Consider the following 16952-nt stretch of genomic DNA (forward strand, 5'->3'; position numbering starts at 1 on the left):
GATAGATAGATAGATAGATAGATAGATAGATAGATAGATAGATTTCTGTAGCTATGGATAGGCTTTTATATTCTACTAGTCCTCTTTTTAACTAAGAGCATTTAACTTTTACCATAATTGTATCCACATGAAGGCCAGCAGCAGTGGCTGACGCCTGCAATCCTAGCACTCTGGGAGGCAGAGGCAAGTGGATTGCCTGAACTCACAGGTTCAAGACCAGGCTGAGCCAGAGCAAGACCCCGTTTCTAAAAATAACCAGGCATTGTGGTGGTTCCCAACTACTTGGGAAGCTGAAACAAGGCAATCTCTTGAGCCCAAGAATTTTAGGTTGCTGTGAACTATGATGCCACAGCACTCTACTGAGGGTGACAAAGTGAAGCTCTGTCTCAAAAATAACAACAACAAAATTGTATCCACATGGATATGGTGACATGAGACATCAAAGAGTTCCAAGACACACCTTACCTTCACTGCTACTTTGACTTCTCCACTTCCCACTCCCAGGATGTCTACTGCTGTGCCTTCATACACTTCTCCAAAGGCTCCACTGCCCAGTAAGAGACGTAGAGTCAGTTTTTCCCGAGGGAAGGAAGGAAGATTTTCAATCTCCTCTTGGGTCGGAAGAGTACTATAAAATAACAATATTTTTGTTCTTGCAAAATACATATTGCTTACACGTTTGTGTTGGTATGGGTGTTTGCATTTGAGAGAGAAAGAGAAAGCTTGTGACACTGCAGCCCCGTGCGTTCCATGCAGCACAGGGATGTGGAATTTTATGTTCCTATTATATTTCCCTATTCCACCACCTTTTACCCAACAGGGCATGACTCTCCCTTTCCAGGGTTCTTCATGTTGATAATGCCTACGTGTGCATTGCCTCAAGATGTTTACGGTAGATTGTTCTGTCAAAGTTATTAATAGTAGTTCTTAATATCTTCAAACCACAAATTTATGTAAAAGGCTATTGCAAATTAGGAATGAATGCGTCTGGCTTGATGAGCTTTCCCTTTAACTGTTTCACATGCTTGCTATCTTATCGTATACCAAAATTTACCTTGACCTCAAAAATCAACTCTATCACCATTAGATTAACTTTTAGAAAGCCAATCTTCTCACTTGGAATGTTGGGAGGGGAAAAAAAACCCTCAATATTAAAAATGCTTTGAGTTTTTAATAGAAAACCTTGAATAGCAGTTATGCAGAGTATTTTTTCAAAGAAAAATCACCTCTGATGGTTGATTTAGGCCACCTTTGTGTCTGTTTCAAATCCTTTGTTTTTATGTCTTGAATTATAAATCTCTAGAAGCAAGACCTATGACCATATAATTCCTCTTTGCATGCATCATACAAAGAGACACTTTAATATTTTCCTTAATTATGATGACAACAGAAGTTCAAAACTCATCTCTTAAAGAGGTTTTGTAGGCAATCACCGTAGAATTTCTGAAATGGAGTAAGACTGACTTAATAGCCCAAACACAAAGCCCTTGGAATTCCTCTTCTCGCAAACGCTGCCTCCAATTAAAACAACCATGTTACCATCTGCTCTCTTGAATATAGTATTTATCTCCTTCTTTAATTTATTTTTGAACTACATGATAAAACAGTGGAAAATGATGTATTTTTCTGTATTTCCCTTACAGGATAACCACATAATTTGCCATCCATCCCAGGTCACATTTGAGAGGAGAAGGGGAACTTCGTAATGATAACGTCTGAATAGTGGGCACAGACCGGGGCTGTCCGAGCAACACAGGATGCAGGGGCACTCTCGTTACTGCCGCCCCCCCTCTGCCTGGGGGCTCAGGAATGATGGTCCAGGCTACATACTGTATTGCATAGCAGGCATTAGCCAGGCCTACTCCAGCCGCCAGTGCTCGTAGCTCAGTCAATTCTTTGTCTTCGTTTACCAGAACTGTTAGCCCTTCCTTGGGAGGTTTTTGATTCTTTACTCTATGCCAAACTATAAAGGAAAAAAGTGACATAATTTACAAAATAAACCATTGCTTCTGTTTTCCCTTTGGAAATGTTAACAAGGCATTTTAAATATTTATACATAAGAACGCTATTGGCAGAATAGTTATAGAGTCAAAGTTTTTATAATTTGATTTTAAAAATACGTCCATAATAGAAAAACTAACTAAATCCAGGTTAAAAGTCACATAAAAGCACACAATTTATATAACACATCACCTTTCATCTCACTTTTTATAGTAAACAAATTAAAGTATCTGAATATTAAAACTTATTTCTCAAATTCACCTATAAACTAGAGTCAGAAAAAACTAAAGCAAACGTGTATAATAAATAGCAGTGAAACAAATTCATTTTTGAGTTCAGTCATATCCAGATTATGTTCCTTAGTATACTTGAGAGTATGCTTTCAGTATGATGGCACATTTTTTTTAATGCAGAGTATTAGAATATAAATCAACTATTCATACGTACATACCCAAATACATAGAAAAATTATTGGAATGAAGCTTATTATAATAGTCAAAGAAAGTGGGGGGGTAAGATTAAAATATGATTATGTCAATAAGATCACCTATCTGTACTAGAATCGCGTGTTACAACTTGAGAACAGCAAGGATGCTTTGAGAGATGATTATTACAAATTGAACTTTATTTCACACTAGCTTCCGTACTCAAAAGTTGAGCGTTTTGCTCAAGTGAAATTTCATCTGAGGGAACGCACAGTGAAAGATCAGAATTACCTTTGGTAATGGAATTTTTCAAACTTGAAACACTCCCACCATCTCCCGTCATTTTTTAAAGCCCAGCATAAGCCTCTTGCGCTCGGTGATGCTTTCTGAGGCCTCTGCAACCTCTAATGATTGTTCATCTCTGAACTTAGACCGGTTGTGCTTCTCGGCGCTTCTCCTATGCCACTGTCCTGTCCATTTCCCGTGATAATGTTTTTATAGTTATTTAGCACATATCTTGCTACTTATCTTTTCACACAAGTATGTCTTGCCTCCATCTTTAAACGGCAAGATCCGGAGGTTCACAATTGTATTTTGTGCCTCCACATTTCCCTCCACTACCAGCATAGACTCATGTTGTCTATTAGCTATGACCACTCACCAAAGCAAAGGCTGCCCATGCTTATTTTTAAACCTTTGCCTCAATTTTATACGTATAAATATAATAGATCAGGGCCCTCAGCACAATACAAATCATAAAATAGTTGCTACTTGCCATTAGTCTAATGCTCAGTCCTTTCTCATGCACTCCCACACTCTTACTAAGAAAGCCACATGCACTGCTACAAAAAGCAAAGAACTGAATTAGCTTAGCTGAACTCAAAAATCCATGAATTCCAAACAGAATAAAGACCTTTAAGTCCTGAGAAAGTCAGCTATCCATAGGATGTCTTGAAAGCACAATAGGTTGTCTGAAATTATCTCATGTTCGTCCACTAGAGTTATAGGTTTAGACAAGGGTAAGGTACAAGCAAGCAAGCAAAGGTCAGATGAAGGATTCTTCACGCAATGCTCCTTCCCCGTAGGAAAGCAGACAGACACTCAAGCCTATATGCCAAGTGCCAAATATACTACAGTCATATGCATAATTCTGGACGGGCTGGCTTAGTGGCACAAACATCAGCTGTGCAATACTTAGACTCTCTGGAACCACAGGTTAAAATCCTGGCAGGGTCAGATGAAATTTTTAGCTTTCCAAGTTAGCCGAAGGCGTTCCATATATTATCTGGGTGGAATGTTTGAAAACAAATCTCAAATCAGATTTCAAAGTGCTGATAGCTTGTAACTCCAATCAGTTTGGAGAAAGAGTAAAGATTAAAACTACTTAGTGAAATACTGGCTTTATTTGAGAGAGTTCCACTTTATGTTTATAACTTTCCTTCAATTTTCCCTTGTAACTTTACCCTATTTATGAACGAAATGCAAAATAAGCCTTCTGAACATGTGCATAAGTGTTCTTTTCTGATAAGTATGATGCCTTTCTTGGAATGCTTTCCTGTAGCAAGAGATCTTAATACATAAGGGGCCCATACATCAAATTACCCAAACCAAGGCATTTTAGAGATAGAAAATAATGCTTTAACATTGGTGCTGAAATAAGAATAAAGCAGAATGTACGATCACTATGACAACCCCATAGGCCCAATATTTGACCATTCATTTTGGGGTTCTCATTGCATTTTCTCATCATTAAACTAAATCTTTAAAACAATATATCTTTAAGGACTAGTGTGTTATTATAAAATGAATAGTGAGAAATAGCTAATTTCTATCCACTTAATGTATTCTTCTGCTTTCTTGGTCATTTATAAATGAGCAGGGAATTGAAATAAGCAGACCAGATGTCTGAAAGCCAAGAGTGGATCTTACAGTCCAGAAATGGATCTTCTGCAAAACAGGCCCTCCTCATTCCAAACCAAACTGCCTAGAAACCAAAACTATTTTGACCAAAGATTGTCACTGGCCTCCCATTAATCCTACACTTTTTTGTACCCAGGGTTATTTTTTCTTTACTTATTTCAAACTATAAGCTATGAAACAGTTTTTTTGCAGCAAATCAGAAACATTACTGTTCCAAAGAAAGCTAAAAGTTGGTGCCCTTGCAAGTAGTTTTATCTAAAGTATACCAGGAATTGTACATATAGTTATATTTTTCATAAAGTAGTTATACCTAGATAACTAAATTCACAGAAGTTAGTGGTTGTAAAATTACACACAAAGGTAACACTGTAAATTTTATGTACTTATTTAAGCAGGTAATGTTGCATGTGGGAGATTAAATAAACTAAGACATAACTCAACAATATGATCAAGTAAACTGTACATTACCTATTTTTTAAATCTATGATACTTACCAAAGGCTGATGGTATTGTAACAGTTAGAAATATTCCAACTACAATAGTAAGTATAAAACTTGTTTCTGGTATCCCAAAGCCATCTAATGAAATAAAAGAGAAAAATAAATTAGTTCACAGAATAAAGCTAAGGAGACTTGTTCCAGTTCTACCCAAGCACACACGAAGTGATATGCCACAGCTGGCCATTACTAGATTCTTGCAAGCCAGTTGTTAAACAGTTGATAACTTGAAATCATCCATTGGGAGAGTATTTATACCATGGCAAATCAAAATCAAAGTGTTTTGTTTATATTTTTCCCAGAGCCAGTTTACCAACACACCATTGGAATATATCCTCTCAATCTTCTACTTTTAAATCTCTGGGAAAAACCAGACAAGACTGCCCATTGTCTCCATTGCTTTTTAACATTGTAATGGAAGTTTTAGCCACTGCAATTAGGGAAGAAAAGGTGATCAAGGGTATCCATATAGGGTCAGAAGAGATCAAACTTTCGCTCTTCGCAGACGATATGATAGTATATCTGGAAAACACTAGGGACTCCACTACAAAACTTTTAGAAGTGATCAAGGAATACAGCAGCGTCTCAGGTTACAAAATCAACATTCATAAATCGGTAGCCTTTATATATACCAACAACAGTCAAGTTGAAAAAACAGTTAAGGACTCTATCCCATTCACAGTAGTGCCAAAGAAGATGAAATATTTGGGAATTTATCTAACAAAGGACGTGACAGATCTCTATAAAGAGAACTATGAAACTCTAAGAAAAGAAATAGCTGAAAATATTAATAAATGGAAAAACATACCATGCTCATGGCTGGGAAGAATCAATATTGTTAAAATGTCTATACTACCCAAAGCAATATATAATTTCAATGCAATCCCTATTAAAGTTCCACTGTCATACTTTAAAGATCTTGAAAAAACAATACTTCATTTTATATGGAATCAGAAAAAACCTCGAATAGCCAAGACATTACTCAGAAATAAAAACAAAGCAGGAGGAATTACGCTACCAGATCTCAGACTATGCTACAAATCAATAGTGATCAAAACAGCATGGTATTGGCACAAAAACAGAGAAGTAGATGTCTGGAACAGAATAGAGAACCAAGAGATGAATCCAGCTACTTACCGTTATTTAATCTTTGACAAGCCAATTAAAAACATTCAGTGGGGAAAATATTCCCTATTTAACAAATGGTGCTGGGTGAACTGGCTGGCAACCTGTAGAAGACTGAAAGTGGACCCACACCTTTCACCATTAACTAAGATAGACTCTCACTGGATTAAAGATTTAAACTTAAGACATGAAACTATAAAAATACTAGAAGAAAGTGCAGGGAAAACCCTGGAAGAAATCGGTCTGGGTGAGTATTTTATGAGGAGGACCCCCCGGGCAATTGAAGCAGCTTCAAAAATACACTACTGGGACTTGATCAAACTAAAAAGCTTCTGCACAGCCAAGAACACAGTAAGTAAAGCAAGCAAACAGCCCTCAGAATGGGAGAAGATATTTGCAGGTTATGTCTCTGACAAAGGTTTAATAACCAGAATCCACAGAGAACTCAAACGCATTAGCAAGAATAGAACAAGGGATCCCATCGCAGGCTGGGCAAGGGATTTGAAGAGAAACTTCTCTGAAGAAGACAGGCGCGTGGCCTTCAGACATATGAAAAAATGTTCATCATCTTTAATCATCAGAGAAATGCAAATCAAAACTACTTTGAGATACCATCTAACTTCAGTGAGACTAGCCTATATCACAAAATCCCAAGACCAGAGATGTTGGCGCAGATGTGGAGAAAAGGGAACACTTTTGCCCTGCTGGTGGGAATGCAAATTAATACATCTCTTTTGGAAAGAGATATGGAGAACACTTAGAGATCTAAAAATAGATCTGCCATTCAATCCTGTAATCCCTCTACTGGGCATATACCCAGAAGACCAAAAAGCACATCATAACAAAGATATTTGTACCAGAATGTTTATTGCAGCTCAATTCATAATTGCTAAGTCATGGAATAAGCCCAAGTGCCCATCGATCCACGAATGGATTAATAAATTGTGGTACATGTACACCATGGAATATTATGCAGCCTTAAAGAAAGATGGAGACTTTACCTCTTTCATGTTTACATGGATGGAGCTGGAACATATTCTTCTTAGTAAAGTATCCCAAGAATGGAAGAAAAAATACCCAATGTACACAGCCCTACTATGAAACTAATTTGGGACTCTCACATGAAAGCTATAACCCAGCTACAACTTAACAATAAGGGGGAAGTGGCAAAGGGGGGGGTGGGTAGAGGGAGGGGAATCGGTGGGATCACACCTGTGGTGCATATTACAGGGGTATTTGCGAAACTTGGTAAATGTAGAATGTAAATGTTTTGGCACAGTAACTGAGATAACGCCGGAAAGGCTATGTTAACCACTGTGATAAAAATGTGTCAAATGGTTTATGAAGTGAGTGTATGATGCCCCATAATCATATCATTGTATACAGTTATGATTTAATAAAAAAAAAGATTTATTGACAAAAAAAAATAAATAAAATAAAATAAAATTCAAGCATGAAAAAAAAAAAAAGAATGGAAGAAAAAGTACCCAATGTACTCAGACCTACTATGAAACTAATTTAGGGTTTGCACATGAAAGCTATAACCCAGTTACAACCTAAGAATAGGGGGAAAGGGAGGGGAGGGAGGGGGGAGGGGGGTAGAGGGAAGGGGATTGGTGGGATTACACCAGTGGTGCATCTTACAAGGGTATATGTGAAACTTGGTAAATGGTCTGTAAAGCTAGTGAATGATGCCCCATGATCATATCAATGTACACAGCTATGATTTAATAAAAAAAATAAATAAATAAAAATGTTGAGAGAGTTGAAAAAAATAAATAAAATAAATCTCTGGAAAAACATGCATTATCTTTTTTTATTATTAAGTCATTTGTTCATAGATCATAAATACATTTATGCCATTATGGGATTCAATGTGTTCATTATGTGTACAAATTGGAGTGCTTACATCCTACTAATCAACATAGCCTTCACCTCATTTGCCCAATTACAGCATTAAGACATTTGTGTTCTACACCTGATAGATCCAACTTGTACTTGCAATATGCTCCATAGGTGTGGTTCCCCTACTAACCTTCCCTCTATCGATCCTCTCCCTTCCCCTCTCCGTCCCCATTCCTCCTTCATCCTAGGCTATAGTTGTGTTTCATTTTTCATATGCAAGTGTGAGTGATTATAAATTGGTTTCACAAGTAGTACTGAGTACGTTAGATATTTTTTGCATTATCTTTTTAATGAATTTTACTAAAAGGTGGCCAAACCATAGAAAATATTTTATAAATTATTTTATAAAAATTTTGTAATCAGTATTTTGTAAAATAAGGTACATTAGCTATAATTTCCCATTTTTTCCTATTTATGTTAACTTTAGGGGGACTTTGGGGATACCCAGTAGTTTGGATATTTTTAATAATATCTTCATACACATTAATTTTCACAAATATTGAACTGAAGAATGGATACAGTACCCTCTCTTACTTAGGTAGTTTTAGTGTGCAGAGTTTGGCAAACTATAGCATGAGAGCCAAATGTGGCTGCGGGATGATTTTGTACCCATCCTCTCACCCCCACCATGATCTAAGAATAATTTCTACATTTTTTGAAAAAGAAAAAAAAAATGAAGAACACACTACAGAGATTAGACGTAGCCTGCAAAACCTAAATTATTTACTACTTGGTTCTTTTCAGAGTTCTTTTACTGAGCTCTTATGTAGGTGCCTAACTATAATATGAATGAGAATAATGTAACTTTTATGCAGAATGTGCATGTATAAAATGTGAGAATTTATTTTGCCTATGGAATACATTTAAGCATCACTATGGGTTCATTTACATATTAAAGAATGAGAAGAATTTTCATTGGGAGAAAAAAGAAGAAAAGGAAATCCCAGCTAAGGGAAACCGAAGGCCGAAGACCACAACATAAAGGCTTTTTACTGGTCTGATATGGCAGCAGCATAGGGATAAAGATTGGGAAAGATGAACAAATGAAGGACAAATCACAGAAGGCCTTACAAGCCACACCCCAGTTTGCAGTTGATTCTGAAGGCAGTGGGAGAACGGTTATGGGTATTTCAGAGAAGCATTAAGTATTCCAGCTTGTGCTTCAACTAGATTAACTGTCAGCAGTGTGATTGAGTCAATAGCAAAGGCAAGAAACAATACCTTAGGAAATTAGGAAAGCCAGGTAGAAATAGGAAGATGAGAACTCATCAGAAAGAAATTGAGATGATGAAATCAATAAAATTTGATGACTGAATAGAAAGAAAAATCACATATGGCACTGGGATTTCCAGCCTATGTTATTGAAAAAATAATGCATCACAAACTCAAATAGCATACACAGTAGAAGAGACAGAATCATTTTAGGCTGTATAAACTGTTGAGAGCACCAGAAACAGGACAATGAGGCTAGAAAGATGGAGTCAGAGCAGATCATGGGCAGCCTTAGAAGCCTCTCCAGGAGTGGGAAATTGACATGGGAGGCATGAAGAAGCAGCTGATTGTTGCTAAAGAGAAAAATGACATGATGATAAAATGATGTTTTAGGAAGATCACACAAGATGAATTGAATAGTTTAATAGTTTGGATGATAAGATATAGTGACCATCCCTATTGCTAATGTAAAGAATGCACCAATCTTTATCACTGAACCTTTATGTCACAAGCTAGAGTGTAGACAGATACAGTGACATACCTCCAACTAATGTAATATTCTCACTGATTCCACTGTATTCACCAAACCCCAGATTATTTGCAGCTACTACTCTGAATTGAAATATTCCTTTCAGTTTTTTTGATTTCCACGTGCAAATGCTACTGCAGGATCCATTAAATGTCATTTTCCACCTTAAATTCGGGTCTTCTGAATCATATGAAGTACCCTTTCTGCAAAATAAACGGTAATACAGTAAATAAAACATTGTGACAATATATGTGTTGTTTCTAGTTGCTTGTATACCATTTTAATGACAACTCCAGAATCTCCTGGAGATTGGCATGCTTTACCCCGATCTCATTCCTCTCACATGATTTGCCTACAGAACATGGCATGGTTTTAAAAGAGGTCCAGTGATGTGTGGCACCAAGCAACTCAGCCCACCAAGAAAGTTACAAATAATCAATGGCCCATCCTTTTTCTACTATTGGAATGTGTCATTTTATTCAGAATCCCAAATATATAAGATAATTATTCCTCAATTTTTAACTAGAAAGTTGCAATTTTTTAAATTTTCAGTCTCATATTATTTGTGCTTTACCCATACCATTTATGGATAAAATAAAAAGTATGACATTCTAAGGTTCATTGCTTCCTTCCCTATTGACCTACATTCTACCTCAAAGTCAATCCAAATGCCTCCTATATGAAACACAGAAAGAGCACAAAAGCTGGTTTCGAAAGACTTCATTGGAATGGCTTTTAACACAATCACTGACAGAACCCAAGCTCAAGGTCTTCAGACACCGAAGAACATTTCATTGTCAAATTTTCAGATCACAGAAGCCTCAGGGCTTGGTACCAACAGTAAGCTTAGGGATATGTAGAAGAATCTGGCTATGTTCCTGCTGACCAAGAGGTCATTCTGAAAGATCAGCAAGGACAGGGAGGGCTGTGCCTCATGGGGGTAGGAAACAGGCAGGAACACAGAAGCATGAGGGCAGCAGAGCTGGTTACAACTGTTCCCAGGAGCAAGGGGTCCTGAAGTCCATCCTAAGCAAAATGTTAAGACACACATAGCATTTTTATACATTGTATGAAGTCTCATGTTCAGTACCAGAAACTTCGTGGTTTAACCAAACAACTCCGATCCAAAAGAAAGAGCCCTTTAAGAATTAGTGAAGTGGTTCTTAATAGTCCTTGGCCATGAGGAAGAATTCTGACATTGGTTCAGACCTTCTAATTTTAATACACTGTATAATTGCTTAATGTTTCAATTCAGTGCATCTTCCCAACAGCCCAACAATCTAAAGAGGTTGATATCATCATGCCCATTTTACAGGTGAGAAAACTTAAGTACAAAAATAGAAAAGAGCAAAGATTTAAACACAATCCATGTACTGGATTGAATAGTGTCCCCCCCAAATTCACTCTAACCCAGAATTTGGGACTATGACCTTGTTTGAAAATAAAGTCTAGACAGATGTAATCAAGTTAGAGTCATACTAAACTAGTGCAGGGTGGGCCCTAATCCAGAGATGGGTGCCCTTCGAGGAAGAGGGCTATTTGGACACAGACACACCCAGGGGGAACACCATGTGATGAAAAAGGTGGGGAATGGAGCAATGCATCCAAAGCCAAGGAACACCAAGAAATGCCAGCAAACACCAGAGGTTAAGGAAAGGGAAGAAAGGATTCTTCCCTAGAACTGTCAGAAGGAGCATAGTCCCATGAAACCTCAATTTTAAACTTCTAGCCTCTAGGACTATAAGAACAAATTTCTGTTGTTTAAGTCACCCAGTTTGTGGTACTTTGTTGTAGCAACCCAAGGAAACTGATAAAGTCTATTCAGCTCCCAAATTCATATGCTCTGTACTACCACTACACTACAGAGTGCTACAAGAGTGCCCTAACTTAATTTGAGATACTTACTTGAGATACTGAAGTTATAACAATTCATTCTGTCACCTTATAGTCCATGTCCCAACAGTAGAGACCAGGGGCAAGGAGTTTGGAAAGCATTTACATGGAGTTACTTAAGTAACACTTAAAGTGTTGTTGAGGGGAACACACTGAAAGGGTCCTAGCAAGAACCCTGGGCTGGTTGGTGAACTCAATTACAGCCACAGATGGCCAACATGGCTCTTCAGGTCAGAATGTATTTCACTCTGCATGCAAAACAGGAGCAGAAATTTCAAGAAAATTTCAGTTAGAAATATGGCCAAGAGAATTCTCTAGAATGAGCAGGAAAATTGTTTAAGGTTATGGGAATGCCAAAGCACGATGAAGCAAAAATAGATCTAAAGCTCAAGTTGCCAGGACTGTAATTATGGAAGTGACTTTTGTCCTTGGAGCTTCTTAAAAGATGGCTTCATAGTACCACGAGGGACTTTGGAATTTGAAATTCTCCCCTCAAGTTGGCATGAAATCGGTCCTTCTGAGCCAGTTATGGTTCACTGGGCTCCCCTTACTAGCCAGGTCTCTGGGTAGTTCATCAGCGGCTGTCTTTCACTTACGGTGCATTTTCAGTCTCTGGGAATACACTGAAAACTGTTATCTTTACACTGGATAGAGAATCCTGTGTGCACTATGCACTTCAGATCTTGACCTAATTTTACATTATGAAAAATACCTAGTTTGTTAATAACTCTCATTAGGTATAATTCATCTTGCTAAAACAAATTGTCATCAAAAACTTACATGCTTACCTTCAGCTAACATTAAACATCAGCTCAGCTTCTCAAATAAAATAGTTATTAAGTAAATGCTGGTTGCATGAGCCTATGATCAAGTGACTTTCCTAAAGTTTTGATGAGTAGTTACAGAGTTCTGAGAATGATGTGATCTGCCTTATAGTTAGAGTCCCAAGACTGACCTCTAGGAATTGTCAAAGAATGTAGCAATGCACACAAAGTCTTTACACTAAAAATGCTTTGGGTTTATATGTAAATATACTTTAATAAATATTATTACTTTTGATCACATTACAATCAACTGCTTATCTCTTTGTAGTTTAAAAAGTATTTTTGCAAATTGACATACCTGATCTCAAGGATATGGTACATAAGTCTATTTCCATTATCTTCAGCTTTTTCCCACTGTATTGAATTTTTAGTCCCTTCTAATAATTTGGGTATGCCTGGTTTACTTGGGACTCCAGCTTAGGGGATAAAAAAGAAAATACTGATTATTATGTTAGAAGTATAAAATACTCTACATTTACATCTTTCTACAGAACATGTTTATTAAGAGAACAAATACATTAAAAGAAATGTTAATAAAGTAATCTGATATGAGCACATATTTTTAAATGAATATCCGAAGTTTTTATTAGTTATAGATGACATGGATTAGTGGTAGGATTAACAACATATCTCAGCTTGACATAAAATAAGTGATAAATGCAAATTTAAAAAGCTATCATAAGTTATGGAGCATTTTCCCTCCATTTTTATAGGGATCAACTCCAAGTTATGGTATATCTTTCAAAACACTACTATAAATAATTTAATAGACGTTTTACAATTTTCATTTCTAGCAACTGTAACATAATAACCACTTTATAAGCATTTGTTGAATATTTATTATGTATTTAGAATAGTATTACTAATAATAGTAATATTATGAAAATAATACTATTATACATACATAACATAATATTTATTATAATACATACATAATATTTATTATGTATTTATAATAATAGTATTATTTTCAAAATCTCATAGCTATATGGTAAATCTGAATACCAAAAGGAAAAATAATTTTTCTCAATTCAGGATCCAGTCTAGTGTTACCTCATTACTGCTTATAAGGTCTCCTAACTTCTCTCTGTTTCTTCACACAAGCTCTAGAAATAGTAATGTACTCTTTTTTCAAGAAAATTTTCAACCTCTAGGATTGATGAAAAAAGGTTTTGAGAAAAGAATTTAGACACTTACAGTGTTTTTTGAGTATTGAATATGTTAGTACTCACCTTTTGTCTTAAAGCTTTCTGGAAAAGAGGTGCTATTTTCTCCTGTCATATAAACCACCACTGCTCGGATGTTATAGGACGTATGAGGCTGTAGATCTGTAATGTTACAGACATAAGCGGGACCTTGGCTGCATGAAGCTTTAATGTGGTAAAACTCATTGTACCTCCACTAGGAAAAAAAGTCTCAATTAAACGTGTTTCTCAAAACATAAAAGTTTATAGGCTTATAGCAAGTGATTAAAACTTTATCTTTATACTGAAGAATAAGAACTTCTTTATGAATGTTTGATCCTAAACATTAATCCATCACCTGCACCTGTTTTATTTTTTGTAACAATCTACAACTGACTTCAATGATAGTTCTAGGATAAGCCCAAGGTAGGATATGCACTCCTGATAATTAAATTCACTTGCCACCAAGCGCTTGTGTTGGCAGCACTGTACAAACAACTCACAAGGGTTCACTACCTGGGTATATCAGTGTCTCTGAGCTGTGTTTGAGTTGATCTGTAACAGTGACTTACTGGATAGTGTTCATTATTGTGGCTGCGTGTTTTTATGTGCCACTGAAAGAATGTGGGAGCTTGAATCAGAGCAATGAACAAATAGTACAGATTTCTTGTTAAACTTGCCAAGAGTAGAAATGAAATCAGGGACATGATAGTCCAAGTTTATGGGGAAAATGCTGTGAAGAAAACAAAAGTGTACAAATGGATTAAATGTTTTTCAGAGGGGAGAGAAAACATCACTGATGAAGAGAGGTCAGAGTGGCCAGTAATAAGCAGAACTGATGAAAACATTGCAAAAAGCCATCAAATTGTGCATCAAAATCATCAGCTGACTGTGAGAAGCACAGCAGACCAAGTAAACATCAATAGACAAACAGGAAAACCTTAACTGAATATCTTGGCATGAGAAATGTGTGTCCAAAAGTGGGTTTTTGCATCACAACACTGTACTAGCTCACATGGCAATGTCTGTGAGGGAGTTTTTTTTTTTTTTTTCCAGTAATAAAGTAACTGTATTGGAACACCCTCCCCACTCACCAATGACTTTTTTCTTTACTGGAAGATAAATAAAAGATTGAAAGGAAGATATTTTCATGACATTCAGGACATCAAGGGTAATAAGACAACAGCTTTAATGGCCATCCTAGAAAAAGAGTTCCAAAATTGCTTTGAAAGGTGGACTAGGTGCTGGTGTCAGTGCATGGTTTCCCACCGGGAGGACTTCAAAGGTGACCATAGTGACATTCAGCAATGAGGTATGTAGCTCTTCTTCTAGGATGAGTTCATGAACTGAATTTCTAGACCTCATATTCTCAGGGAAGATTTGAAGCTATGACTTACTATTATTATCCCTAAGAATAGGTATCTATATTGAATCAGGATGGTTAAGAATGCAAATTCATAGCTGAAGGATAATGATGGATCAAAACAATAATACTTTCTTTTTTTTTTTTTGGTTTTTGGCCAGGGCTGGGTTTGAACCCGCCACCTCCGGCATATGGGACCGGCACCCTACAAAACAATAATACTTTCAATTCCAGGGATTTGCTACTTTCATAATAATTATACATAGTATTTTTACATATTTTGTTTCTTCAAAGAAGTCCATAGCAACTTACAAACTAAAACATTACTTTCCTCCTAATATTCTCTTCAGGCATGCAACCAGATTCTTTATTTTTATACATAGGAAGCCTAGGCCACCAAAAGAAGGAAATTTTTGTCTACCACCAGGCAACTACAAAATAGCAAGGTTAGAAGTTAAACACAGTAAATCTCCTTTTCATTTCATTTTAGATGTTGGGATTTTAATTATAAGCTACCTGAAACTCTTTCTGTGACATTATTTTTTTAGTATGTGTACATGTTATTCAGCTTATTCATATCATTATTTAAAATGATTTTTTTTTTTTACTTAACTTGCAAATGTGAAAAGACAGAGGATATGTCATTTTGTCAAGGATTCTTGTTGTATTTTCCTTAGTAGAGTTTCCTAAGAAGGCCATTTGCCATAAATAAACTTAATTTCTATCTTCTTTTCTATCTAGCACTGATAAGGTCACATCATTTCATTGGAGAGAGACTTTATATTGGTTTCTTATTCAATTAGGAATGATTCTGTATAGCACCTTCACAAAGTAGACCACCATGTATAAAAAAGAAAGGGGGCAAAGGAATGGAAGGAATAAAAAAGAAGAAAATAGAAGTGCTGATGTCAGGGATCCTGCCTGCATTAAACTCATAAATCTATCAATCCCATTGAGACATACAGCTTGATAAAACAGGTGTATTGAATCCATAATATTTACTCTAAACAGAGCCAGGATCAGTGGCTCAGGCCTGTAATTCTAGCACTCTGGGAGGTCAAGGTGGCTGGATTCCTTGAACTCAGGAGTTCTAGACCAGCCTGAGCAAGAGTGAGACCCGATCTCTAAAAGTAGGTGGGCATTGTGGTGGGCGCCTATAGTCCCAGCTACTCGGGATGCTGAGGCAAGAGGGTAGCTTGAGCCCAAAAGTTTGAACTTACTGTGAGCTATGATGCCACTGCACTCTACTGAGGGCAACAAATAAAACTCTATATCTCAAAAAAATTTTTTTTTACTCTGAACATTCAAAGAGAGAAAAATTAATTCCTGGATTTAAGAAAATTCAGCCCTTTTTGGAACCTTAATGATCTGAAAGAAACTCCCAATAGTAAATAGTCTAAGTGACCCAACATTCCATACCATCCAGAAATTATCAGAGCTCCTTCAAATGTCAAGGAGATGTTTGACCAAGGGTACATCTGGAAAACTGCGGAGTATTGGCCTCACTACAGCAATGAAAGTCTGGGCAGACCACCAACTTGGAGAGGCGCCACTGGCTGGCCCAGTAAATCACAAGGGTGTCAGAACTTTCCATCTGTCGGAGGCCAACAAGTGCAAGGGTGAAAGCTACCAAAGAGGGATTGTCAAAGTATTTGGGCAGGGATTGTGATCTATGATGTTGGAGAGTTTGGAACTTCAGAGATTTTAAGTTCTGGTAGGGATTTTCCTGGAAAGCTGAGAAAAACACAATTTTAATGGACTTCCATGAAAGAATTTGCCAAAACAAAATTACTTTGTTTCTCCTCTACCTTAAGTCGAAAGTGTTCTTTTTCTACACACTGTTGTGATTTTTAAAACGTATGGAATTTAATATCTAGATAGTGACTGAGCCCTATGTTCTAATTCCTTCATTTTCTAGATACGGAAATCTTGACAGAAAAGACAGAGACTGAAAGTTTATTATTTTCTTCTTCTTTTCTTTCTTAAATTAAGAAGACATCGACTCCCCTTTCATTACCCACGCCTCAGAATTTCGGTATGGAGTTAATGATATCATTGCCAGTTGTTCTGTCAT

The 16952-nt window shown here is 36.7% G+C and overlaps 1 protein-coding gene across 2 annotated transcripts in view; it reads right to left on the reverse strand.

Annotated features, from left to right (window-relative positions):
• Positions 1-16952, reverse strand: part of ROS1 (ROS proto-oncogene 1, receptor tyrosine kinase) — a 132234-nt gene that overhangs the window by 27775 nt on the left and 87507 nt on the right. For both annotated transcript variants that reach the window (XM_053591541.1, XM_053591542.1), the window contains 6 exons: positions 13564-13732; positions 12630-12747; positions 9627-9817; positions 4841-4924; positions 1831-1963; positions 466-628 (listed from right to left, as the gene is read on the reverse strand). In XM_053591541.1, the coding sequence (XP_053447516.1) occupies positions 466-628; positions 1831-1963; positions 4841-4924; positions 9627-9817; positions 12630-12747; positions 13564-13732 (858 nt within the window). The remainder of the gene's footprint in view (positions 1-465; positions 629-1830; positions 1964-4840; positions 4925-9626; positions 9818-12629; positions 12748-13563; positions 13733-16952) is intronic.

The sequence above is a fragment of the Nycticebus coucang genome, chromosome 5 (genome assembly GCF_027406575.1).
Source record: "Nycticebus coucang isolate mNycCou1 chromosome 5, mNycCou1.pri, whole genome shotgun sequence".
Lineage (NCBI taxonomy): Eukaryota > Metazoa > Chordata > Mammalia > Primates > Lorisidae > Nycticebus > Nycticebus coucang.